The sequence below is a fragment of the Oncorhynchus gorbuscha genome, linkage group LG16, assembly GCF_021184085.1.
Source record: "Oncorhynchus gorbuscha isolate QuinsamMale2020 ecotype Even-year linkage group LG16, OgorEven_v1.0, whole genome shotgun sequence".
Taxonomy (NCBI): domain Eukaryota; kingdom Metazoa; phylum Chordata; class Actinopteri; order Salmoniformes; family Salmonidae; genus Oncorhynchus; species Oncorhynchus gorbuscha.
Window position 1 is genome coordinate 35486161 of NC_060188.1, and position 27899 is coordinate 35514059.

General features: G+C 44.3%; 1 protein-coding gene across 6 annotated transcripts in view; it reads right to left on the reverse strand.

Annotated features, from left to right (window-relative positions):
- Window positions 1-26228, reverse strand: part of LOC123998858 (AP-2 complex subunit alpha-2-like) — a 57676-nt gene extending 31448 nt beyond the window's left edge. For 3 of the 6 annotated variants that reach the window (XM_046304070.1, XM_046304068.1, XM_046304066.1), the window contains exons 1-6: window positions 25397-26226; window positions 18467-18678; window positions 4616-4809; window positions 4167-4296; window positions 3241-3342; window positions 2835-3094 (exon numbers count right to left, since the gene is read on the reverse strand). In XM_046304070.1, the coding sequence (XP_046160026.1) occupies window positions 2835-3094; window positions 3241-3342; window positions 4167-4296; window positions 4616-4809; window positions 18467-18678; window positions 25397-25463 (965 nt within the window). In that variant the 5' untranslated portion in view covers window positions 25464-26226. Of the gene's footprint in view, window positions 1-2834; window positions 3095-3240; window positions 3343-4166; window positions 4297-4615; window positions 4810-18466; window positions 18679-25396 lie in introns of all 6 variants that reach the window. The other 3 variants (XM_046304069.1, XM_046304067.1, XM_046304065.1) reach the window with 2 other exon arrangements.
- Between the last annotated feature and the right edge of the window lie 1671 nt (window positions 26229-27899).

Here is a 27899-nt window from a genome sequence, read left to right on the forward strand (position 1 = left end):
TCCAAAAATGCCAAATGTTATGAAAACTTGAAATCGGCCTTAATTAATCAGCCGATTAATCGGGCGACCTCTAACGGGATGTATTGATACACCATCAAAAGTGTAATGAATAACTTTACCATGCTCAGAGATATTCAATGTTTGTTTTTTACCCATCTACCAATAGGTGCCCTTCTTTGAGGCATTGGAAAACCTCCCTGGTCTTTGAGGTTGAATCTGTGTTTGAAATTCACTGCTCAACTGAGGGACCTTACAGATAAGTGTGTATATGGGGTAGGGAGAGGAGGTAAAATCATGTTAAACAAGTATTGCATACAGAGTCCATGCAACTTACTATGTGAATTCTTAAGCACATTTTTACTCCTGAACATATTTAAGCTTGACATAACAAAGGAGTTAAATACTTTTCATACTGTATTAATTGGTAAACATTTCTAAAAACATAATTCCATTTTGACATTATGGGATATTGCCACAATATCAACATTATATCAATTTTAAATTCACGTGGTAACAACAAATGTGGAAAAAGTCAAGGGGTGCGAATCCTTTCTGAAGGCACTGTGTGTGTATGAGATATATACACACACACACACACACACACACACACACACACACACACATACATTACACAAAACAGTAGGAACACTTTCCTAATATTGAGTTGCAGAACCACTTTTGCCCTCAGAACAGCCTCATTTTGTTGGGGCATGGACTCTACAAGGTGTACACGGAGTATACAAAACATAAATGACACCTGCTCTTACCATGACATAGACTGATCAGGTGAATCCAGGTGAAAGCTATGACCCCTTGATGTCACCTGTTAAATCCACTTAAAATCAGTGTAAATGAAGGGAAGGAGACAGGTTAAAGAAGGATTGTTAAGCCTTGAGATAATTCAGACATGCCATTTGGAGGGTGAATGAGCAAGACAAAAGATTTGCATTTGAACTGGGTATGGTAGTAGGTGCCAGGCGCACCGGTTTGTGTCAAGAACAGCAACGCTGCTGGGTTTTTCACGCTCAACAGTTCTCCGTGTGCATCAACAATGGCCCACCACGTAAAGGACATACAGTCAACTTGACGCAATTGTGGGAAGAGTTATGGTCAACATGGGCAAGCATCCCTGTGGAAAACTTTCGACACCTTGTAGAGTCCATGCCCCAAAGAATTGAGGCTGTTCTGAGCATACCTCAATATTAGGAAGGTGTATATGTACATACTGAACAAAATATAAAATACAAAGTGTTGACCCATGTGTTTCATGAGCTGAAAGAAAAGATCCCAGACATTTTCCATATGCACAAAAAGCTTATTTCTCTCAAATTTTGTGCATCCCTGTTAAATGAGCATTTCTACTTTGCCAAGATAATCCATCCACCTGACAGGTGTGGCATATCAAGAAGCTGGTTAAACAGCATGATTTTTACACAGGTGCACCTTGTGCTGGGGGCACGAAAAGGCCTCTCTAAAATGTACAGTTTTGTCACACAATAATGCTACAGATGTCTCAAGTCGAGGGAACGTGCAATTGGCATGCTGAATGCAGGAATATCCATAAGAGCTGTTGCCAGAGAGTTTAATGTACATGTATCTACCATAAGCCGCCTCCAACATCGTTTTAGACAATTTGTCAGTACGTCCAACTGGCCTAACAACCACAAACCACGTGTAACCACGCCAGCCCAGGACCTCCACATCCGGATTCTTCACTTGCTGGATCGTCCAAGACCAGCCACCTGGACAGCTGATGAAACTGTGGGTTTGCACAAACAAAGAATTTATGCACAAACTGCCAGAAACAGTCTCAGGGAAGCTCATCTGCGTGCTCGTCGTCCTCCCCAGGGTCTTGACCTGACTGCAGTTTGGCGTCGTAACAGACTTCACGTGGGAAAATGCTCCCTTTTGATGGCCACAGGCACATTGGGGAAGTGTCTTCTTTACAGAAGAATCCCGGTTTCAACTGTAACGGGCAGATGGAGGACAGCGTCTACAGCGTCGTGTGGGCGATATAAAGGTTGTGAACAGAGTGCCCCATGGTGGCGGTGGGGTTGTGGTATGGGCAGGCATAAGCTACGGACAACGAACACGGTGGCATTTTATCAATGACAATTTGAATACACCGATATATCATGACAAGAACCTGAGGCACATTGTTGTGCCATTCATCTGCTGCCATCACCTCATGTTTCAGCATGATAATGCACGTCCCCATGTCGCAAGGATCTATACACAATTCATGGAAGCTGAAAATATTCCAGTTCTTCCATGGCATGCATACTCACCCATTCAGCATATTTGGGATGCTCTGGATAGTGTACAACAGCGTATTCCAGTTCCCTCCAATATACAACAACTTCGCACAGTCATTGTAGAGGAGTGAGACAACATTCCACAGGCCACAATCAACAGCCTGATCAACTGTATGCGAAGGAGATGTGTCGCGCTGCGTGAGGCAAATGGTGGCCACACCAGATACGGACTGGTTTTCCGATCCACGCCCCTACCTTTTTTTTAAGGTATCTGTGACCAACAGATGCATATCTGTATTCCCAGTCATGTGAAATCCATAGATTAGGGTCTAATGAATTTATTTCAATTTTCTGGTTTCCTTACATGAACTTTAAGTCGGTAAAATCTTTGGAATTGTTACATGTTGCGTTTATATTTTTGTTCAGTGTATATATGAGAAAGAGAGAAACACACACACACACACAGAGCAAAGAGAGAGAGCTACTGAAAGACTGAGAGAAAAAGAGATACAGAAAAAGTGAAAAAGACAGACCGAGAAGATTAAGACAGACACCGAGAGTGACAGATATCCTCCTCACCTGTCGTAGTGGATGATGAGTGAGATGGCCTCGAACAGGATGGCGTTCTTGGCGTTGGAGTGCTGAACCTTTTTGGACTTGGGTGGTTCCTGGGCCTTGTTCAGGATGGTCTCCAGACACTCCACCAAGCGGCCCTTCACGGCGCCATCCTCTGGTGGGGGGTAGCACTGCAGCAGGCGCAGCAGTTTACAGGACAGCCACGGGGCCGGGACAAAGTAGTAGGTGTAGTCCTGCAGGTCAGTGGAGGCTGAAGACACAATCTGGAGAAGAAGAACGGGAGGAGGAGAAAGGGAGATGGGTTGAAATCCTGGAGATAGAGACAGTGAGGCAAAGGGAGAATGGATCGCTGGACTGACATGCATGATTTTATATGTATACATGAACACGTGCGCACATACACACACACCCTGCTCAGACGAGAAACAGCCAGGGACACACAGGTTTTGAACTCATCAGGGTTCTTCGAGCTGAGACAGGTGATGAGGGAGATGGCTGCCGTGACAACACCCTGCGAGAGCGCGAGAGAGCGAGAGAGCGAGAGAGAGAGAGACACACGCTCATCATCAGAAACAACAGTAACACCTAAAAGGCATAACCTTAGTCTCAATGAAGTCAGTAGTTAGGTTCCAACATCCATACCAGCAACCGGATGCATACAGTTTTAGGCGAAATGGAAGAGAGCCTGTTGCGTTCAACATTAGCTTTTGGACATTAACAAGGCAACACTCCATCTTAACGCCTCTCCCACATTTACTGGACAGTGCAGAAGATAAAATGTTAGGAGAGGTTTTCTCGTCAAGACCAGTATCTGAGGCATCTATTTTCACGCATTTTCTTTACTTTAGGTTACACTGACTGCATTTAGACAGGAAGCCCAATTCTGCTTTTTTCCCAGCTATTTGTCTTTTGACCAATCGGATAACCTCTGAAAAAGATCTGATGTGATTGGTAAAAAGAGTAATTAGTGGGGGGGGGGGGGGGGGGTTCTAGACTAGTGTGGATATTGTAACAGAGCCAGCTAGCGCCACCTATTGGCCTGGAAGATAAATAGACTAGTGTGGATATTGTAACAGAGCCAGCTAGCGCCACCTATTGGCCTGGAAGATAAATGCACTAGCATACCTGATAAATCAGGGGTGTATTCCTTAGTGTAACAAACTGCTTTGCAATGGAAAACGTATTGTGAAAGCAAACGTTTTGCAACAAAAGCAAATGTTTCTAATTAGACAATTTAGTTTAGTCGCTCCCCGTTTTTACTGTTGGCTTCCCAGTGAATACACCACAGGTGTGCTAGTGTTGGGCTAGAGCAGAAATGTATGGCCTGTCTCTCACCATGTGCTGGTCGTTGAGGAGGTGCACCACTCGGGATGTCCACTCCCCCATCAGAACCAGGTCTGGGGAGGCCTTGTACAGACGCAGAAGACACAGGGCAGCAGACTGCTTCACACTGTCCATGGTGTCCCTGGCAATCACATCACAAACAACACAATGCTCACTATAAAGGACTACCAGTCTGCAACAACTCTGGTCGTGGAAAGATTGTATTAATATGCTATAACAGCATGATTAGACTAAGAAAATCATGTCCTCAGTCCCTCTCCCCTTTCCTCCATTTCCCTCTGGTCTCCTCACCCTCCCTTCCCTTCATCCATCCTTCTCTTCCCAACCTCTCCCTTTGACAAATGTTGTTGTAAAAAGGCCTACAAGAATACAATTTGACTGACTAATTGCGCTCTCCCTCTCCCTCATTACTCCTCCCTCTCCATCCCCTCCATTCTTACCCGGCCACCAGAATGCGTGGGATCTCTCCAGCAAAGGCCTCTGCCATCTCACGGCTGCCCACGTTGGCGATGCAGTGCAGGGCCAGGCACATGAAGGTGGGGTTGCGGCTAGACAGGTCGTTCTTGATGGCGTTGTTGATGAGGCGGATCAGCTCGCTGTTGCTGTTCACCAGCACCGAGATGAACAAGTAGCCCTGAGAGGGGAAAGAGAGAGAGAGGGAAGGAAGAGAGAGAGGGAGAGATCAGGCAATCATATTTTATTTGTATAGCCTTTATACAACAACATTTGACAAAGTGGTTCACAGTAACCCGACAAGCAGCAGCACAGTGGCGAGGTAACGTGTTAATTCCTAAAAGGAAGAAGCCTTGAGAGGAACCAGACTCAAATGGGGGGAGGGAGGGAGGAGAGGGGGTGAGGCGATATTTTAGAGGGATGAAGTGTAGGGGACAGAGGATGCAGGATGGAGGTAAAGGAGGGAGTTGCGTCATCGGAAGAGAGGTGAATATGATGAAGAGCGGAGCGGGCGGGAAGTGAAAGAGGAAACGTGTGTAGGGAAGCAGAGACAGAAAGAAGGGAAGGAGGGGGAAGGGCGGAGAAAAATAATAGAAAGTGAGCTGTAGGGAGTGATGGCAGGATGCATTGTGGAGGGTTCATCCCTCCCTACAGTATTTGTCTGCGTCCCAAATGGCACCCTATGGGCCCTGGTCAAAGGTAGTACACTATATGGGGACGCAATTGAGACACTCTTTCATGTGGCTGAGACTCAGAGACGGACTGGGCCATCATTACGATGCAGTCGCACAGCCTGAGCCTGAACCGTGGCTGCCTGCCACTACCTCTCACATCATATTCCTTCCCCTTTACTTTTTCCACACTTTGTTATGTTACAGCCTTATTCTAAAATGGATTTAAAAAATAAATCCTCAGCAAAATCCAAGCCATTAGGTCAAAGGAATTGTCCATAGAGCTCCGAGACAGGATTGTGTCGAGGCACAGATCTGAGGAAGGGTACCAAAAACAGTGACTTCCATCATTCTTAAATAGATGAAGTTTGGAACCACCAAGACTCTTCCTAGAGCTGGTCCCCCAGCGAAACTGAGCAATTGGGGAGAAGGGCCTTGGTCACGCAGGTGACCAAGAACCCAATGGTCACTGACAGATCTCCAGAGTTCCTCTGTGGAGATGGGAGAAAGGCACCGAAAGGACTCTCAGACCATGATAAACAAGATTCTCTGGCCTGATGAAACCAAGATTGAACTTGTGTTGCTGTGCCTTCTGTGTGGGTGGACCATTTCAGCTTGTCCGTGATGTGTATGCCGAGGAACTTAAAACTTTCCACCACTGTCCCGTTGATGTGAATAGGGGGCTGCTCCCTCTGCTGTTTCCTGAAGTCCACGATCATCTCCTTTGTTTTGTTGACATTGAGTGTGAGGTTATTTTCCTGACACCACACTCCGAGGGCCCTCACCTCCTTCCTGTAGGACACCTCGTCGTTGGTGATAAGCAAGCCTACCACTGTAGTGTAGTCTGCAAACTTGATTATTGAGTTAAAGGCGTGCATGGCCACACAGTCATGGGTGAACAGGGAGTACAGGAGAGGGCTGAGAACGCACCCTTGTGGGGCCCCAGTGTTGAGGATCAGCAGGGTGGAGATGTTCTTACCTACCCTCACCACCCGGGGGCGGCCCGTCAGGAAGTCCAGGACCCAGTTGCAAGGGGCAAGGTCGAGACCCAGGGTCTCGAGCTTAATGACGAGTTTGGAGGGTACTATGTTGTTAAATGCTGAGCTGAAGTCGATGAACAGCATTCTTACATAGGTATTCCTCTTGTCCAGATGGGTTAGGGCAGCGTGCAGTGAATGGGAGAAACTCCCCAAATACAGCTGCTTGTAGCGTTATACCCAAGATGACTCGATGCTGTAATCGCTGCTTCAACAAAGTACTGAATACTTAAGTAAATGTGATATTTACTTTTTTAAATGTTATTAGCAAAAGTTTCCCAAAACCTGTCTTTTGCTTTCACATTATGGTGTAGTGTGTAGATTTATGAGGGGGAAACATTATTTAATCCATTTTAAATTCAGGCTGTAACATAAGAAAATGGGGGAAAAGCCAATGGTCTTAATACATTCCGAAGGCACTGTATACAGCCGTTTTCAAACAGCCTTAAACTAACCAATTATATAAAATAAAACTTGTTCCCAAATGTGTTACTTGATTGTAATAGAATTAAGTATTTCTACATATCTATTCGCTCATCTATCCATTCACCCATCCCTCCCTTAATTAGCCAGACACCCTCTCCTCAGACAGAAAACACTGTCAGCCATTACACAGCAGAATAAACTGCAGAGGAGAGGCGTTTCATTTTGTCGAGCAGCAGCATAGAAAGATGTGACCCAGAATGTTTGGAGTGTATTGTGACTGTAGGCTAATGTACTCTAATGCTAAATATGGTCCTGATTGAATGAATTGCTATGCTGTTGGGGGCCTAATGCTCGTCTCCTGTGTCACTATGGCTACGTCCCAATTCTCCGCTCTTTTCCAGAAATGTGCACTTGCACACTCCCCGTCACCGATTTAAAAGCATGGAATTGGTGTACGCATTGGCTGGAGGGAGTTTCCACTATTGTCAAATCCATGTGAGAAACTGTGAAATTGCACACTTCGGGAGAAGGGTAGAGAATTGGGACTTGGCCAAACTTTGTTTCTAATGCTGTCAAGCCATTTATTTAGAGAGTTTGAGAATTCGAATCCCAAAATACTTGTCATGAATTGATCAATTTAATGTTCAATGGTGCAAACATGGCAGAACTCCCTACGGCTCAGTCGACTAATGCCTCCCACTGGCTGCCACTTAATGTATGTTCTACATTGACGAGGGTGAGAAAGTTCAATAGCACTTCATTTGTAGTGATTGCTATCACAGGCTTACATAATAGTGTTAGGGGCCTAAATATATAGTCACTGGATTGATATTGGCCCAACCTAATGCATCTGAAGGCCTTATTACAAGGCTTCATTATGCCTCATAAGATATGCTTTGTGAGTCTTTACATGCAACATGCAACCACAAAATCATCATTATCCAGGTTATTCACTTAGATTATTGATCAACTTGAGTGATGCTTTGATACAGATTTGATTAAGTTGAGTACTGTGCACTAAGAATATTCTGACTGACCTACTTGGATGCAAATTATTAGTCATATTTTCCCTAGGCTATATGATGACAGATATTTGCATAGCTTTATTCTGTTAATAAAGCTATATGATTCTCTGCCACTCTACTCTCTTCTCTCTCAAATTCTCCTCTCGTCCTCTTCCGAATAGAAAGTCTTCTCAAATGCTTTCACATGGAGGGCCATTCCAGTCCAAGAGGCTTGTGGTCCTTTAGAGTTGGGTACAGAAGAAAGAAGGAAACAGATACTGTAACAATGACCCGAGGAGAACGAGAGACTGGGAGGTAGCCTACATGCCTCCACATCATGACAAAGTTGTGTTGTGTAGCCATTGTCCATGTCCCAAATGGCACCCTATTTCTTATACAGTGCACTCCTCTTCACCAGGGCTTCATTTCCCAGAGCCTTTGTGACATTAAGATCATCGTTAAATTTAGTATCGAAGGTGTTTCCCAGAGCCTTCGTTAGTAACTTTTCAGTAAAATTCCGTAAACCTTTCAAAAATGTTCCATGGGAAGTGAAGCCTGGGACTTTTGCTTAAATTCTTCAAAAAGTGTAGCTTATAACAGTGAACCTTTTTTGTGAGATACACATGAGGCAATTCCAGGTCGTGGCATATTTTGGTTAAACTATGCCCAATTCAATAGAATTGCAACGAGAGGTCGACCAAAATAATTACCGATTGTTATAAAAACTTGAAATCGGCCCTAATCAGAATTTTTGGACGCCGACTATGGCCGATTACATTGCATTCCACGAGGACACCGTGGCAGGCTGACCACGCGAGTGCAGCAAGGAGCCATGGTAAGTTGCTCGCTAGCATTAAACTTATCTTATAGAAAACAATCAATCTTCACATAATCACTAGTTAACTACACATGGTTGATGATATTACTAGGTTAACCAGCTTGTCCTGCGTTGCATATAATCAATGCAGTGCCTGTTAATTTATCATTGAATCATCGCCAAACGGGGGATGATTTAACAAGTGATTTAACAAAAGTGATTTAACAAACATCAATGCCTTTCTTAAAATCAATAGACAGAAGTATATATTTTTTTAAACTGCATATTTTAGTTAAAATAAATTAATGTTTGCAGGCAATATTAACTAGGGAAATTGTGTCACTTCTCTTGCGTTCATTGCCACAGAGTCAGGGTATTTGCAACAGTTTGGGCCGCCCGGCTCCTTGTGAACTAATTTGCCAGATATTTACATAATTATGACATAACATTGAAGGTTGTGCAATGTAAAAGCAATATTTAGACTTAAGGTTGCCACCCGTTTGATAAAATACGGAACAGTTCCGTATTTCACGGAAATAATAAACATTTTGTTTTCAAAATTATAGTTTCTGGATTTGACCATATCAATGGCCAATAGCAATTTCTATGTTTATTATGTTACAATTAGGTCTATGATTTGATAGAGCAGTCTGACTGAGTGGTGGTAGTGGGCAGCAGGATCGTAAGCATTCATTCAAACTTTACAGCGTTTGCCAGCACCTCTTAGCAATGCTTGCTTCACAGCACTGTTTATGACTTCAAGCCTATCAACTGCTGAGATTAGGCTGGCAATACTAAAGCGCATATTAGAACATTACATTACATTTAAGTCATTTAGCAGACGCTCTTATCCAGAGCGACTTACAAATTGGTGCATTCACCTTATGACATCCAGTGGAACAGCCACTTTACAATAGTGCATCTAAATCTTTTAAGGGGGGGGTGAGAATTATTACTTTATCCTATCCTAGGTATTCCTTAAAGAGGTGGGGTTTCAGGTGTCTCCGGAAGGTGGTGATTGACTCCGCTGTCCTGGCGTCGTGAGGGAGTTTGTTCCACCATTGGGGGGCCAGAGCAGCGAACAGTTTTGACTGGGCTGAGCGGGAACTGTACTTCCTCAGTGGTAGAGAGGCGAGCAGGCCAGAGGTGGATGAGCGCAGTGCCCTTGTTTGGGTGTAGGGCCTGATCAGAGCCTGGAGGTACTGAGGTGCCGTTCCCCTCACAGCTCCGTAGGCAAGCACCATGGTCTTGTAGCGGATGCGAGCTTCAACTGGAAGCCAGTGGAGAGAGCAGGAGGAGCGGGGTGACGTGAGAGAACTTGGGAAGGTTGAACACCAGACGGGCTGCGGCGTTCTGGATGAGTTGTAGGGGGTTAATGGCACAGGCAGGGAGCCCAGCCAACAGCGAGTTGCAGTAATCCAGACGGGAGATGACAAGTGCCTGGATTAGGACCTGGGCCGCTTCCTGTGTGAGGCAGGGTCGTACTCTGCGGATGTTGTAGAGCATGAACCTACAGGAACGGGCCACCGCCTTGATGTTGGTTGAGAACGACAGGGTGTTGTCCAGGATCACGCCAAGGTTCTTAGCGCTCTGGGAGGAGGACACAATGGAGTTGTCAACCGTGATGGCGAGATCATGGAACGGGCAGTCCTTCCCCGGGAGGAAGAGCAGCTCCGTCTTGCCGAGGTTCAGCTTGAGGTGGTGATCCGTCATCCACACTGATATGTCTGCCAGACATGCAGAGATGCGATTCGCCACCAGGTCATCAGAAGGGGGAAAGGAGAAGATTAATTGTGTGTCGTCTGCATAGCAATGATAGGAGAGACCATGTGAGGTTATGACGGAGCCAAGTGACTTGGTGTATAGCGAGAATAGGAGAGGGCCTAGAACAGAGCCCTGGGGGACACCAGTGGTGAGAGCGCGTGGTGAGGAGACAGATTCTCGCCACGCCACCTGGTAGGAGCGACCTGTCAGGTAGGACGCAATCCAAGCATGGGCCGCGCCGGAGATGCCCAACTCGGAGAGGGTGGAGAGGAGGATCTGATGGTTCACAGTATCGAAGGCAGCCGATAGGTCTAGAAGGATGAGAGCAGAGGAGAGAGAGTTAGCTTTAGCAGTGCGGAGCGCCTCCGTGATACAGAGAAGAGCAGTCTCAGTTGAATGACTAGTCTTGAAACCTGACTGATTTGGATCAAGAAGGTCATTCTGAGAGAGATAGCGGGAGAGCTGGCCAAGGACGGCACGTTCAAGAGTTTTGGAGAGAAAAGAAAGAAGGGATACTGGTCTGTAGTTGTTGACATCGGAGGGATCGAGTGTAGGTTTTTTCAGAAGGGGTGCAACTCTCGCTCTCTTGAAGACGGAAGGGACGTAGCCAGCGGTCAGGGATGAGTTGATGAGCGAGGTGAGGTAAGGGAGAAGGTCTCCGGAAATGGTCTGGAGAAGAGAGGAGGGGATAGGGTCAAGCGGGCAGGTTGTTGGGCGGCCGGCCGTCACAAGACGCGAGCTTTCATCTGGAGAGAGAGGGGAGAAAGAGGTCAGAGCACAGGGTAGGGTAGTGTGAGCAGAACCAGCGGTGTCATTTGACTTAGCAAACGAGGATCGGATGTCGTCGACCTTCTTATCAAAATGGTTGATGAAGTCATCTGCAGAGAGGGGGGGGGGAGGATTCAGGAGGGAGGAGAAGGTGGCAAAGAGCTTCCTATGGTTAGAGGCAGATGCTTGGAATTTAGAGTGGTAGAAAGTGGCTTTAGCAGCAGAGACAGAAGAGGAAAATGTAGAGAGGAGGGAGTGAAAGGATGCCAGGTCCGCAGGGAGGCGAGTTTTCCTCCATTTCCGCTCGGCTGCCCGGAGCCCTGTTCTGTGAGCTCGCAATGAGTCGTCGAGCCACGGAGCGGGAGGGGAGGACCGAGCCGGCCTGGAGGATAGGGGGCATAGAGAGTCAAAGGATGCAGAAAGGGAGGAGAGGAGGGTTGAGGAGGCAGAATCAGGAGATAGGTTGGAGAAGGTTTGAGCAGAGGGAAGAGATGATAGGATGGAAGAGGAGAGAGTAGCGGGGGAGAGAGAGCGAAGGTTGGGACGGCGCGATACCATCCGAGTAGGGGCAGTGTGGGAAGTGTTGGATGAGAGCGAGAGGGAAAAGGATACAAGGTAGTGGTCGGAGACTTGGAGGGGAGTTGCAATGAGGTTAGTGGAAGAACAGCATCTAGTAAAGATGAGGTCGAGCGTATTGCCTGCCTTGTGAGTAGGGGGAAGGTGAGAGGGTGAGGTCAAAAGAGGAGAGGAGTGGAAAGAAGGAGGCAGAGAGGAATGAGTCAAAGGTAGACGTGGGGAGGTTAAAGTCGCCCAGAACTGTGAGAGGTGAGCCGTCCTCAGGAAAGGAGCTTATCAAGGCATCAAGCTCATTGATGAACTCTCCGAGGGAACCTGGAGGGCGATAAATTATAAGGATGTTAAGCTTGAAAGGGCTGGTAACTGTGACAGCATGGAATTCAAAGGAGGCGATAGACAGATGGGTAAGGGGAGAAAGAGAGAATGACCACTTGGGAGAGATGAGGATCCCGGTGCCACCACCCCGCTGACCAGAAGCTCTCGGGGTGTGCGAGAACACATGGGCGGACGAAGAGAGAGCAGTAGGAGTAGCAGTGTTATCTGTGGTGATCCATGTTTCCGTCAGTGCCAAGAAGTCGAGGGACTGGAGGGAGGCATAGGCTGAGATGAACTCTGCCTTGTTGGCCGCAGATCGGCAGTTCCAGAGGCTACCGGAGACCTGGAACTCCACGTGGGTCGTGCGCGCTGGGACCACCAGATTAGGGTGGCCGCAGCCACGCGGTGTGGAGCGTTTGTATGGTCTGTGCAGAGAGGAGAGAACAGGGATAGACAGACACATAGTTGACAGGCTACAGAAGAGGCTACGCTAATGCAAAGGAGATTGGAATGACAAGTGGACTACACGTCTCGAATGTTCAGAAAGTTAAGCTTACGTAGCAAGAATCTTATTGACTAAAATGATTAAAATGATACAGTACTGCTGAAGTAGGCTAGCTGGCAGTGGCTGCGTTGTTGACTTTGTAAGCAATAAATAAGACAGTATTTCTCAAGAAAAGTTTAAGGAAATGGATTTAGGCCTTAAAGTTCAAATGGAATAATAACAACAGTTTGTCATCTTTCCAACAAATTGTCGAAGTTCCAATAGTGAAAGGTATATGAAATACAAATGGTATAGACAGAAATAGTGGACGCGTCAACATTCCTATAATAACTACAACCTAAAATGTTGTAACTGGGAATATTGAAGATCTGGGAATATTGAACCACCAGCTTTCATATGTTCTCATGTTCTGAGCAAGGAACTTAAACGTTAGCTTTTTTTACATGGTACATATTGCACTTTTACTTCCTTCTCTAACACTGTTTTTGCATTATTTAAACCAAATTGAGAATGTTTCATTATTTATTTGAGACTAAACAGATTGTATTGATGTATTATATTAAAGTTCAAATTTTAAAAATAAAGGGAACACTAAAATAACACATCCTAGATCTGAATGAATGAAATATTCTTATTAAATATGTTTTTCTTTACATAGTTGAATGTGCTGAAAACAAAATCACACAAAAATTATCAATGGAAATCAAATGTATCAACCCATGGAGGTCTGGATTTGGAGTCACACTCAAAATTAAAGTGGAAAACCACACTACAGGCTGATACAACTTTGATGTAATGTTCTTAAAACAAGTCAAAATGAGGCTCAGTAGTGTGTGGCCTCCACGTGCCTGTATGACCTCCCTACAATGCCTGGGCATGCTCCTGATGAGGTGGTGGATGGTCTCCTGAGGGATCTCCTCCCAGACCTGCACTAAAGCATCCGCCAACTCCTGGACAGTCTGTGGTGCAACGTGGCACGTTGAGCAGTGTGGTGGATGGAGCGAGACATGATGTCCCAGATGTGCTCAATTGGATTCAGGTCTGGGGAACGGGCGGGCCAGTCCATAGCATCAATGCCTTCCTCTTGCAGGAACTGCTGACACACTCCAGCCACATGAGGTCTAGCATTGTCTTGCATTAGGAGGAACCCAGGGCAAACCACACCAGCATATGGTCTCACAAGGGGTCTGAGGATCTCATCTCGGTACCTAATGGCAGTCAGGCTACCTCTGGCGAGCACATGGAGGGCTGTGCGGCCCCCTAAAGAAATGCCACCCCACACCATGACTGACCCACCACCAAACCGGTCATGCTGGAGGATGTTGCAGGCAGCAGAACGTTCTCCACAGCATCTCCAGACTGTCACATGTGCTCGGTGTGAACCTGCTTTCATGTGTGAAGAGCACAGGGCGCCAGAGGCGAATTTGCCAATCTTGGTGTTCTCTGGCAAATGCCAAACGTCCTGCACGGTGTTGGGCTGTAAGCACAACCCCCACCTGTGGACGTCGGGCCCTCATACCACCCTCATGGAGTCTGTTTCTGACCGTTTGAGCAGACACATACACATTTGTGGCATGCTGGAGTTCATTTTGCAGGGCTCTGGCAGTGCTCCTCCTTGCACAAAGGCGGAGGTAGCGGTCCTACTGCTGGGTTGTTGCCCTCCTACGGCCTTCTCCACATCTCCTGATATACTGGCCTGTCTCCTGGTAGCGCCTCCATGCTCTGGACACTACGCTGACAGACACAGCAAACCTTCTTGCCACATCTCGCATTGATGTGCCATCCTGGATGCACTACCTGAGCCACTTGCGTGGGTTGTAGACTCAGTCTCATGCTACCACTAGAGTGAAAGCACCGCCAGCATTCAAAAGTGACCAAATCATCAGCCAGGAAGCATAGGAACTGAGAAGTGGTCTGTGGTCACCACCTGCAGAACCACTCCTTTATTGGGGGTGTCTTGCTAATTGCCTATAATTTCCACCTGTTTTCTATTCCATTTGCACAAAAGCATGTGCAATTTATTGTCAATCAGTGTTGCTTCCTAAGTGGACAGTTTGATTTCATAGAAGTGTGATTGACTTGGAGTTACATTGTGTTGTTTAAGTGTTCCCTTTATTTTTTTGAGCAGTGTAGTAAAAAATAAAGAAAAACCCTGGTATGAAAAGGTGTGTCCAGCTTTTGACTGGTACTTCATGTAATGGGGAATTGATAGACACGAAGGCAAACAATTCAAACAATGAAGTTATGAAACAATGAACGTGCACAAATTCGCAGGAGAGAGCGCATTCTGGAGAGAGACGTGCATTGTGCATTTTAGCCACATTGACCTTCTTGGACTGTGCCATTCATGCAGCCTCTGCAATGGATTAGTTCACTGAGATGGACGTGAATCAGACCGGTGTCTCGTGTGCCATAAAAAAATACATATATATTTGCTACTGCTCAACTAAAAACAAATCTCGGTCTACTAACAGCCCATCAACCAAACAATTGACCAGTCGACTAGTTGGGGTCATCCCTAAAACGTGCTCAGCTGTAATTTGAGACGTAAACATTGTTTTGTCTTAAGGTGCATTGGAGAGATCCTCCACCAAACACGAAAGAGGCATGATATAATCATTTAATATATCCCCCTGAACCTGGGTGGTGTTAGAGTGAATAGAGTTAAAGTGATCACCTTCTTGCACCAGCTGTGCCCTGGACACCATATGTGAATTGATCGCCCCCCCATCTATATTCAGAGCCCGTGCTGTTAGGATATTGACCTCATTCTGTCAGTAGAAGATGCCTGGTTATTCTTTAAAAGTGCTTTCCTCACCATCTTAAATAAGCATGACCCATTCATAAAAAATAAAAAAAACAGGAACAGATATAGCCCGTGGTTCACTCCAGACCTGACTGCCCGTGACCAGCAAAAAAACATCCTGTGGCGTACGGCATCAAATAGCCCCCCCCCCCGATATGCAACATTTCAGGGAAGTTAGGAACCAATATACACAAGCAGTTAGGAAAGCAATGGCTAGCTTTTTCAAACATAAATGTGCATCCTGCAGCACAAACTCCAAAAAAAGTTCTGGGACACTGTAAAGTCCATGGAGAATAAGAGCACCTCCTCCCAGCTGCCCACTGCAATGCGGCTGGTAAACACCATCACCACCGATAAAGCTACTATAATTGATCATTTCAATAAGCATTTTTCTACGGCAGACCATGCTTTCCACCTGGCCACCACTACCCTGGTCAACAGCCCTGCACCCCCCCACATCAACTTGTCCAAGCATCCTCCATTTCTCCTTCACCCAAACCCAGATAGCTGATATTCTGAAAGAGCTGTACAATCTGGACCCCAACAAATCAGCTGAGCTAGATAATCTGGACCCTCTCTTTCTACAATTATCAGCCGAAATTGTCGCAACCCCTATTACTAGCCTGTTCAACCTCTTTATCGCTTCGTCTGAGATACCCAAAGACTGGAAAGCTGCCGCGGTCATCCAGCTCTTCAAAGGGGGAAGACACTCTAGACCCAAACTGCTACAGACCTATATCTATTCTGCCCTGCCTTTCTAAAGTCTTCAAAAGCCAAATTAACAAACAGATTACCGACCATTTCGAATCTCACCCTACCTTGTCCGCTATGCAATCTGGTTTCTGAGCTGGTCATGGGTGCACCTCAGCCACGCTCAAGGTCCTAAACGATATCATAACCGCCATGGATAAGAGACAATACTGTGCAGCTCTATTCATCTACCTGGTCAAGGCTTTCGACTCTGTAAATCACCACATTCTTATCGGCAGACTCAATAGCCTTGGTTTCTCAAAGGACTGCCTCGCCTGGTTCACCACTACTTCTCAGTCAGACACCAGTGTGTCAAATCAGAGGGACGGTTGTCCGGACATCTGGCAGTCTCTATGGGGGTGCCACAGGGCTCAATTCTCGGGCCGACACTTTTCTCTGTATACTTCAATGATGTCGCTCTTGCTGCTGATGATTCTCTGATCCATCTCTACACAGACAACACCATTCTGTATACTTTTGGCCCTTCTTTGGACACTGTTAACAAACCTCCAAATGAGCTTCAATGCCATACAACTCTCCTTCCGTGGCCTCCACCTGCTCTTAAATGCTAGTAAAACTAAATCCATGCTTTTCAACCGATCGCTGCCCGCACCTGCCCGCCCATCCAGCATCACTACTCTGGACGGTTCTGACTTAGACAAATACCTAGGTGTCTGGTCAGACTGTAAACTATCCTTCCAGACTCACACTAATCTAAAATTAAATCTAGAATCTGCTTCCTATTTCGCAACAAAGCATCCTTCACTCATGCTGCCAAACATACCCTAAAACTGACTATCCTGTCGATACTTGACTTCAGCGATGTCATTTACAAAATAGCCTCCAACACTCTACTCAGCAAATTAGATGTAGTCTATCACAGTGCCATCCGTTTTGTCACCAAAGCCCCATATACAACCCACCACTGCGACCTGTATGCTCTCATTGGCTGACCCTCGCTTCATATTCGTCACCAAACCCACTGGCTCCAGGACATCTATAATTCTTTGCTCGGTAAAGCCCCAGCTTTTCTCAGCTCACTGGTCACCATAGCAGCACCCACCCGTAGCACACGCTCCAGCAGGTATATTTCACTGGTCACCTCCAAAGCCAACACCTACTTTGGCCGCCTTTCCTTCCAGTTCTCTGCTGCCAATGACCAGTAATTTTTGAAATTCATTCCAAAGCTGGAGACCCATATCTCCCTCACTAACTTTAAGCATTAGCTGTCAGAGCAGCTCACAGATCACTGCACATAGCCCATCTGTAATTAGCCCATCCAACTACCGCATCCCCATACTGTTATTTATTCTTTTGCTCCTTTGCACCACAGTAACTCTACTTGCACATTCATCGTCTGCACATTTATCACTCCAGTGTTTAATTGCTCAATTGTAATTATTTTTGCCACTATGGCCTATTTATTGGCTTACCTCCATTAACTTACCTCATTTGCATACACTGTATATAGATTGTACTTCTCCATTTTGTTATTGTGGTTTGTTCATTCCATGTATAACTCTTTGTTGTTGTGTCGCACTGCTCTGCTTTATCTTGGCCAGGTAATAGTTGTAAATGAGAACGTGTTCTCAACTAGCCTACCTGGTTAAGTAAAGGCACATTTTTTGTTATTAAAAAAAAAAATAGATGACATATTTCTTACTGTAAACAGAGGCAAGTCTCCACAGTATTTTTCTATGAGAATGTTCCACAATGTTGTACCCAACTGAATGTGCAATGTGGCATGTAAAAATGAAACCACTAATCTGACATGGCTAGAGTGAATGTGTGGTTTCCACAAGATTATCAAGGAAGGAAAGGAAGGAGGAAACATTTTCAAAGTACTCAAAGCAGACCAAAGGCTACCATTGTGAAAGAGTTTGTACTGAAACACACCCTGTCAGGTCAACCTTAGACTTAAATCTTTTTATATACATATCGTATAACACAACAGTCATACATACTGACATTTTTAAGACTACTTATAAGACTTTTAAAGTCTTTGATCTGGCAATTGAATGGTCAGGTCAGAATAGCTGAATACCAAAGCAGAGCTTGACATTCAAATGAATGACACTAAGTTCAATGATCTGTTGTACTGCAAATATAGACACCAGAATGGGTTCAGTAAATGCACCAGTGTAGGTTTAGTATCAACATTTGACAGAACAGTTTAAGAGAAAAATAAATACAGTGGCAGGCAACCAGTACAACCAACTGACAAAACAGAGACTGGGATATCAAGATAGAGACAGACAGACAATGAGAAATAGAGTGCCACAAACTGAAAATATACAGACAACCCACACACAGACATAGCCACAAGGGCACAGCACACATACATTTTTCATTCATACAAGTTGGGTGCTCTCGCTCTCACACATGCACACTTCACTTACGATCTGTTTCTCTGTGTACTTGTTGGAGCTGAGCAGGTTGACAGCCTCCATGTGTCCAAAATCAATGTCATGTCCCAGCAGGAAGATGAAGAGCAGCTTGCAGACATACTTCTTCTTACTATAGCCATCCAGTGCCTTGTCCCCCTTGAACTTGGAGCGGATGTTGGCCAGCTCCTTATTGATCCGCTTGATCTCCGCCTCCTTGCTCTTGCCTGAGGAGGAAGTAGGGTAGCAATTTAAGTTTGGATTCAAGTTAATACTTTATTGCCATACCAACCAAAGTCATAAGGAATTAGATGTAATGCAACTCATTAAAAACAAGGACAAAGAAAATACACATATACATACCAGGGATTGACATTCAGGTAAATTTGCCAGTGGCACACCACGAGAATGTGAATAACGCGAGTAATTTCAATAGCAGGTGATTTTGATCTTTAATTTCTGGGCTGATCAAGTAGTCTAGAGAGTTCATACAGACATTGGCAAGTCAAATTGAAGGACTTTTTCAAGTGCTTCATTGTAATTTTCAAGGTCCTAAATTATATATTTAATTGTTGTACTAGCCTATAGAACCCCCCCCACCTACATTCGTATGCATTACAACTAAAAACATTTATTAGGCCTTCCCAATGGCATTATGCGTTGAAATGCACATTTTCTATATTTTAGAATGTCAGAACAATGTGGGCATGGCCTGGCTAAATAAACAATATTGGAATTGAGAACTACGTGTCGGAGGCAGAAGCAGCAGAAACGAGGAAACAGCCCTTGCTTTAGCCTAATTGTCTAAGAAAATTCAGGAGATAGGAAACCCCAATTGAATTCGGTCTATAATCAATAGCCTAACAATTAAATATGCCTGGCTTTATAAATCATCCATATACAGCATATTTGGAAAGTATTCAGACCACTTCCCTTTAACCACATTTTGTTACATGACAGCCTTATTCTAAAACCGATTAAATTAGACTTTTTGCCTCATTAATCTACATCACAATACCCCATAATGAAAAAGAGAAAACAGATTTTTAGACCTTTTTTTTTAAAGTACCTTTTTTTACATAAGTATTCAGACCCTTTGCTATGAGACTCAAAATTGAGCTCAGGTGCATCCTGTTTCCATTGATCGTCCTAGAGATGTTTCTACAACGTAGAGTCCACCTGTGGTAAATTCAAATGATTGGACATGATTTGGAAAGGCACACACCTGTCTATATAAAAGGTCCCACAGTTTACAGTGCATGTCAGAGCAAAAACCAAGCCATGAGGTCGAAAGAAATGCCTGTTGAGCTCCGAGACAGGATTGTGTTGGGGCACAGATCTGGGACATGGTACCTAAACATTTCAGCAGCATTGAAGGTCCCCAAGAGCACAGTGGCCTTCATCATTCTTAAATTGAAGAAGTTTGGAACCACCAAGACCAACCTGCCAAACTGAGCAATCAGGGGAGAAGGACCTTGGTCAGGGAGGTGACCAAGAACCCGATGGTCACTCTGACAGAGCTCCAGAGTTCCTCTGTGGAGATAGGAGAACCTTCGAAAAGGACAATCATCTCTGCAGCACTCCACCAATCAGGCCTTTATGGTAGAGTGGTCAGACGGAAACCACTCCTCAGTAAAAGGGATGACAGCCCACTTGGAGTTTTCCAAAAGGCACCTAAAGACTGAAACCAAGATTGAACTCTTTGGCCTGAATCAAAGCGTCACGTCTGGAGCAAACCTGACACCATCCCTACGGTGAAGAATGGTGGTGGCAGCATCAGCAGCAGGAACTGGGAGACTAGTCAGGATCGAGGGATCCTTGATGAAAACCTGCTCCAGAGCGCTCAGGATCTCACACTGGGGGCGAAGGTTCACCTGCCAAAAAGACAATGGGACAAGGCTTTGGGACAAGTCTCTGAATGTCCTTGAGTGGCTCAGCCAGAGCCCAGACTTGAACCCGATCAAACAACTCTGGAGACCTGAAAATAGCTGTGCAGCGACACTCCCCATTCAACCTGACAGAGCTTGAGAGGATCTGCAGAGAAGAATGGGAAAAAGACTATTTTTGTTACTTCCCAGTCCCTGCAGTTCCATAAGGTGTATTTTTACCTGCCACCTCTGGTGGCATGTCTTGTGGGGTATGCATGGGTGTCCGACCTGTGGGTGTCAGCTTGTCAACACCTCTTACAAAAATAAGTCAATCTCTCTTCCACTTTGAGCCATGAAAAGATTGACATGCATGTCATTAATGTTAGCTCTCTGTGTGTACTTTTAAGGGCCAGCCGTGCTGCCCTGTTCTGAGCCAACTGCAATTTTCCCAAGTTCCTCTTTGTGGCACCTGACCACACGACTGAACAGTAGTCCAGGTGTGACAAAACCAGGGCCTGTAGAACCTGCCTTGTTAATAGTGTTGTTAAGGCAGAGCAGTGATTTATTATGGACAGACGTCTCCCCATTTTAGCTACTGTTGTGTCAATCTGTTTTAACAGTTTACAATCCCAGGTTACTCCAATCAGTTTAGTCACCTCAACTTACTCAATTTCAACATTAATCATTACGAGATGTAGTTGCAATTTTTTCTCAGGTTTTTGCCTACCATATGAGTTCTGTTATACTCACAGACATCATTCAAACGGTTTTAGAAACTTCAGTGTTTTCTATCCAAATCTACTTATAATATGCATACATTAGCAACTGGGCCTGAGTTGCAGGCAGTTTACTCTGGGCATCTTATTCATCCAAGCTATTCAATACTGCCCCCAGCCATAAGAAGTTAAAATCCCCAGATGCAATAAATGGGGCCTCAGGATATGAGGTTTCCAATTCTTGCGGTATGGTTATTGCACGTCAATACGGCAATTTCAAATCTGAATTTGATTAATCATGCAGCCCTATAATCTAAGGTTGTGTTGTGCCCATAAATGTACTAACATTTGAATAAAAATTGACATTTCAACTGGTACCACAAAGATGGTTGAAGGTCCGCACATAAGAGAATGTTGACATGAATGGGAATATATGTCGTTTTAAATTATACAGTCAAGCCTCCATTGGAATCCTATTGAAATCATAGAAATATAGATAATTGAATAGACATGACCATTAAGTTTACATTCGACGGTGGGTGGACCGGCAGTTTGTGGTTATAATAAGAAGTTAAAATGTCAGTTCAATTTAAATGTCAATGGTGTACCAGCTGGATTCCAGTGGTCTGAAAGGATAGGTCCATTCTATGAATTACATTTCTATGACTGAAATGACACCCACCCTGTATTCGAGAGCATGTTGCGTCTCAACCGATGGCAGGCACAACACAAATACCTATGAGTTTACGCGTTTTTAGATAATTGTTGTTAAATCAATAATTGTTTATTTTAATGATATCAAACTCAAAAGTTTATATTTTTCCAGGGATGAGGACATGGATGTCTCATGGTATGGTGGGGTATGCAAAATGAGTAAACTTCAAGAACCTTTAACTGCTGAATGTTTTGGAATTCAGGTCCAAAAAGTCACTGACCACTTCTTCCACGGGCAAACATGTACAGAAAGTTATGTTTAAATCATAAGGGGTGCTGTCAAAAAGTGATTGAATTCAATTGGATTCATAGTTTATTGGATTCATCTTAATATGCTCTTGAACTATGTAGTAGGCCTATATAATCCAAGGTTAATCTAAAGGTTTAGCCTACATTATTTGACTAAAACTGACTCACAAAATGTCTGGAAACAATAATAATATGCTGCATAGAACATGAGCAAGTGGACACAAACATGCAGGTCCCATGCATGACCAATAAGGTTATGAGGAAACCACACCATTCATAATTTGAGACGTAAATTTAAGGAACGCTAATAACAAAAGAAAAGTTGTGTGTCAAGAGGCGACCGTTTTCAAGAGTGAGGGGAGGGGTAAAAATGCTCTTGGAGCCTCTTCACACTTCCTACAATGTTCGTAAAAATAACATTGGCTACACATATTACTCAAATGTATACTTGCATACTTGCTACATCTTAACCTCTACCCCCAGAGGTAGCGCACGACACTCGCCCGACAGTTGCCCCCATGAAGCAGGGCAGTGTAAACATTGTTTCCTTGAGCCAACACTCCTAGAGTCTAAATGGTAATAGCAGAGCAATCTTTTTTTAACTGTTGAAATGTGTAGGCATTATCCTAATATGAGACTTGTTTTATTGAGTTTTACCTGAAATTACAGTAACAGCCCATTACATTTTTTTAATTGTTGCAGCAGCCACCAGCTGCACTGAGCCACATAAAACTATCAAAGCCCATCCCCACCACCAATGTATGTAGATCATACAAACAGGATATGTTTTTTCATTTGTAACATTGCGTGATGATTTCAGAGGTGGCACCATAGGTCCCAGGGTGGTTGGGGTGGAAATAGTTGTCCTTGGGCCCAGTTTTTACTGATCTGGTCAATGAATGAAATGCTATTTTGTGTCAATTCGCCAATTGGCAACCCATCCCTTATGGGATTAAATGACACAAACAAACATTACAATAATTCACTGTGGTAATTCAGTGACAATTCTTCTTCTGGTGTTCTCTGCAGTGTGCATTGCATAAAGAGTGAAAAAATGTCAGGTATAAATCAATACATTATAGTAAATAAGGCTATCCAAACAATAATTATATCCCTAGAGCAGTAAAATAATATACATATATAAATAAATACAGAAAAATTAAACAGAAGGCATTTGAACCCAGTAAGCTAGTAGGCTAAGATAATCAACTCTGGACAGTAGTTGTAGCATATGTCATAGTAATAAATCAGCTGTAAAAAGTGGTTTTATATGAGCTATGATGGGACCAGATTTTTTCTAATTATGTCATATGGTAAAACAAAAACGTGGACAAACTCCTGGCCCTAGGGAGGATGAAAAAATGTAAATCCTTTACATAGACAACAACTGCGATTGGACAATAAAAATATCATGGCTGAGCTAGCTTTATACAGGGTTGCATTGTGTAGGCCTTTGCATCTGTAATTAAAAAGATACTCGTACACTATGTCATTACTAGTGTTGATTGGGTTGAAGAGAGAAAAGCCTTACTGTACAAATCAGGGGGACTGATGGGAAAAGGACAAGAGGTGGGACAGAGGAGGGACGGGGAGGGTGTGAATAAGGGTGAAAGTCAAGATATTAGTGTGTGACTGTGTGTCCATTTCAAATAGAGGCAGTCCTTGACATTGCAGTTTAGACACTAGACTAAGGTAAGGTGTGTGCTGTTGTGGTCCTGTGTAGCTCAGTTGGTAGAGCATGGCGCTTGTAACGCCAGGGTAGTGGGTTCGATCCCCGGGACCACCCATACGTAGAATGTATGCACACATGACTGTAAGTCGCTTTGGATAAAAGCGTCTGCTAAATGGCATATATTATTATTATATATTATTTTGAGTTTTGATATTGTGATCTCAGACAGCAGTCTATTCCAAACTATTCCAAATTAATCTCATGTTAACCCCACAACAACACTAGCAGTCTTGCAACCTTTTCAGGTCCTGTTTTTGGTTTTCTGTTGTTTATCATGTTTGAAAGAGGGGCAAGGTACCCTAAATGCCCCCTTACGAAAAAAGATTGCAAGTCAGAACACAGTATAACTGCAGTATACCACATCCAAAATAAAAAAATTATTTACTCCAATAATTTTGACATGTAACTGCAGTTAGACTGCAGTATAACTGCGTCCAAAATACCACAGTTGACTGCTGTCACTGCACTTGTTTTGCAAGGGCCAGCTTTACATGCAACAGTTGGAGGCTGTAAGCGAGACACTGTCTAGTATTCGAAACGCTTGCATTTTCCCTTACAAAAAAAGATAGCAGTTTTGAAACTGCAGTAAAAGTAAACTAACTGCAGTCGACTGTGGTATTTTTATTGCAGAATAACTGCAGTAACAAAAAAAATATATATTGTACCCAGTATTTGCAGCATAATGCAGTTATACTGCACTCTGATTGCAATCTTTTTTCATAAGGGTTAATGTGCACAAGGTATATCCCATGGATATATTGGTTTCTCTGTCCTCCTATTCTCTGTCCTCACAATTCATGTGTGGTGTTTGTGTGTGTATTTTGAGTGAGTGAGAAAGAGTCTTCTGCCCCGTCATGACAGTGGCTATGAAAAATGGCAGTGTCACGCACAATAAATGTATAATGTATGGATAATGTGTGTATGTGTGCGCGCTATGACAGGCAATGCACTCGGCATAGGCCAGGCCTATAATTAGAAAAACTGGATTAGCAACATGTGTATATTATTCCAACTATTAACAATACATTAATGGAATTAAACTAGGTAGGCGCAAACACAATATCGACTACTATGCTGCGTGTGGCGACCAATTCTAATCGACCCAGTCATTCAACTGGCCGGTTTAGCTACTCTAACGTTATATCTGAACAGCGATACAACATAACTGTCCATTCAGTCCTGCTTCATTTCGCCCTATGCGACTGCCTGATAAATTTATTATCACAAAAAAAACAGAACAAAATTGACCCTGGTGGCCCGTCGCGATATCAACAGTCAGCTACCCTGCTTCTGTTCTGGTGCAGGTGACGTGAACAGCAGTGGCAACATCTAATGAGTAGCGGCCTAGTAGTATGCTACGAGTCGGACACACAACACATCATCACGGTCGACCGTGCATCATCACAAGCACACTAGTAGGCAGCGCAAATTGAAAAGGGATGAGGTGCAGCAGCAATTGTGACCGCGAATGACCTCTCCATAGCAGTAACCCCCTCCTATCTCCTTACCATCTAGGTTAGCAAGATGTTTCACTTTACACCACTACATTTCAGGGCACACTTGCAAACAAATGTCTGTAGACCAAATGTCGTCCACCGTGCAAATGTTTATAATAACATGGCACGTTGAAAAGCGAATCAATGATGGGAAAAAAATATATACTTACAATTCCGTATGTCCGAAATGAACACCGCTAATCCGCGCATCCCATCTCCCTTCGACACAGCCGGCATTTTTACTCGTTTCTCTGTCCTCACTCCGGCCTTTCTCGTAGAAAATGAATTGTCGACGGTCAGCTATCAGTACAGTGTATGTTACCTTGTTTCCTAGCTAGTTAGCAAGCTAACCAACTCAACAGTTTCTTTCCTTGGCGTTTTACCAAAGACAGCACGTTTATAATAGCTTGCTAGCACATTTGCTAGCTATATAGATTAGCTAGTTTGGATGACCGTGCCGTGGATCAACTCAGCAGGCTAGCAGTATTGGTTACTCCAAATGTATCCGTGTTAACTAGCCGACGTTTCCGCTGGCTAGCAAATTCATTCAAACCTTCCCTTCGTTCACGACCAAATGACCGTTAAAGTACACTCAGTTGTAACTAACTATATTTACCCGCTAAATGTATTAAAGTTATATATACAGGTATCAGAGTAAAAGCAGAATGCCAAAAAATAGCGACTCGGTCTGATCTTTGACTGTCAGTGAGTCACGCACGGCAAGCTAGCTAAACAGCTACGTTAGCTGGCTAGCTAGCTATATCAAATGTTGGAAAACATCACCAGTTGACCGTGATCAGTCAGCACACAATCGTATTTCCACGATGTATCTATACCAAGAATGACGTGTGTCTGACGGCTAAACGAAGAGAATTCGATGTCGTCAATAATTTATGTCAATTCGATACTCGGTAGCCTTGGACAAGGCTCGTGACAGCACAAGCAGCGCGACCACTAGACGTGTTCGTTTTGCGCAGACTCTGGCGCTTCTTTTTTCTCTTGTCTCGTACTCACCAGTGTGTTGTGAACAACATTCGCGTGAGCAACAATAGTGGAATCCGCGGTTCGCCTTCAAAATAAAAGTCCCCCGTTGAAACTGATGAAAACAGATACAAATTGTCAAATCATGCCTCAGTTATGGACTAGATCATGCTAAACAAGGACGGAATGTTGTTATATAAATTCAACAAAAGACAATTATTAGTTCATTTGACCCCAAAAAGTTGACAAAAATATTAGCATCTTAGCTCTTATTGTGGGACTCTGAAACCACTGAAATGAGCAACAATAAGCTCACTAGTCAGCCTGTATAATGAAAATTCATATTGCACTGTGCAGCCTAACCTATGGATTGTACACCCATGAAATGGGGTATCACCATAGTGCCCTCTAAGCTCACCACAAAGCTCAACTGGGTCCTGGGCTTCCTGGCGGGGCCGTCCCCTGATTGTGGTCTTCAGAAGGAACCAGGATGCTCCATCCTCATCAATAAAGCCACCGAGAGATGGTCAAAAATGTGAAGTTCCTTGACGTACAAATCTCAGAGGAACTGAAACGGTCAAACCAGACGGACATCGTGGTTAAGAAGGCGTCACAGCGACACTTCAACGTCAGGAAGCTGAAGAAATTTGGCCTGTCCCGAGGGCCCTCACAATTTTCTACAGGATCTCCATCGAGAGCATATTGTCGGGCTGCATCACAGCCTGGTACGGCAACTCTATCACTGTTGACCGCAAGGATGTACAGATTGTGGTACGCTCAGCCAAATGCACCATTGGGTGCACATTGCCTGAACCTCCAAAACCCCTACAACACCAGGTGTCGCAGGAAGGCAAAGAAGATCATCAAGGACCTTAAAACCCAAGCCACAGCCTGTTCCATCACTCAGACGTGGGCAGTATAGTAGCATCATGGCAAAAACTGTGAGACTGGCCAATAGCTTCTACTCCCAGACCACCAGGCTGCTGAATAGTCACCACTAGGCAGCTACATGCTCCCCCTGTCCCCCTCCTGCCCCCCAGACTTCCTGTGCATCTGACTAATAAACTAATGTAATCTAATCTATCAGCCTATTCAGTGACACTCACAGAACACAACTGGGTAGGGTTTACACAAATATTAGCATCTTAGCTCTTATTGCAGGACTTTGAATGTGGGAAATCAACTTCCCAGTCTGTCTATTGTGTGTATTGGACATTCATATTGCAATGTACAGCCGAAACCAGTGGTCATCAATTACCTTATCATTCTTTAAGGCATTCCTAGTCGATCATCAAACATTTCTGTAGAAAAGCCAATGATAAAGGCTTGCGCTCCTTTTTTTTCTTATTTGTGTTTCACTGTAGGCGGTCAGTGCACTTGATTCAGAAGCCCTGGCACCGGGTAGGCAAAGTGTTCCCATTATTTAACCATTTCATGACTAACTCTGCCTGCCTGGAGGACCGGGAGATCTGTGGGTAAATCGAGTGTGCCTACTGCGTTGGCCAATCGCATAGCTCAAATCACACTGTCTACAGCTTTTAAAACAATGACCAGAGGGAGACTGTCAAAGAATACAGCAAGAGCTGCTGTTTTTATGAGTGAGTTCATGTTTAAGTTTCTATTCAGCACTGTTTTTATTCAACACTATTACAAAACATAAAACACTCATGTCCTTACTTCCACTTAAAATCA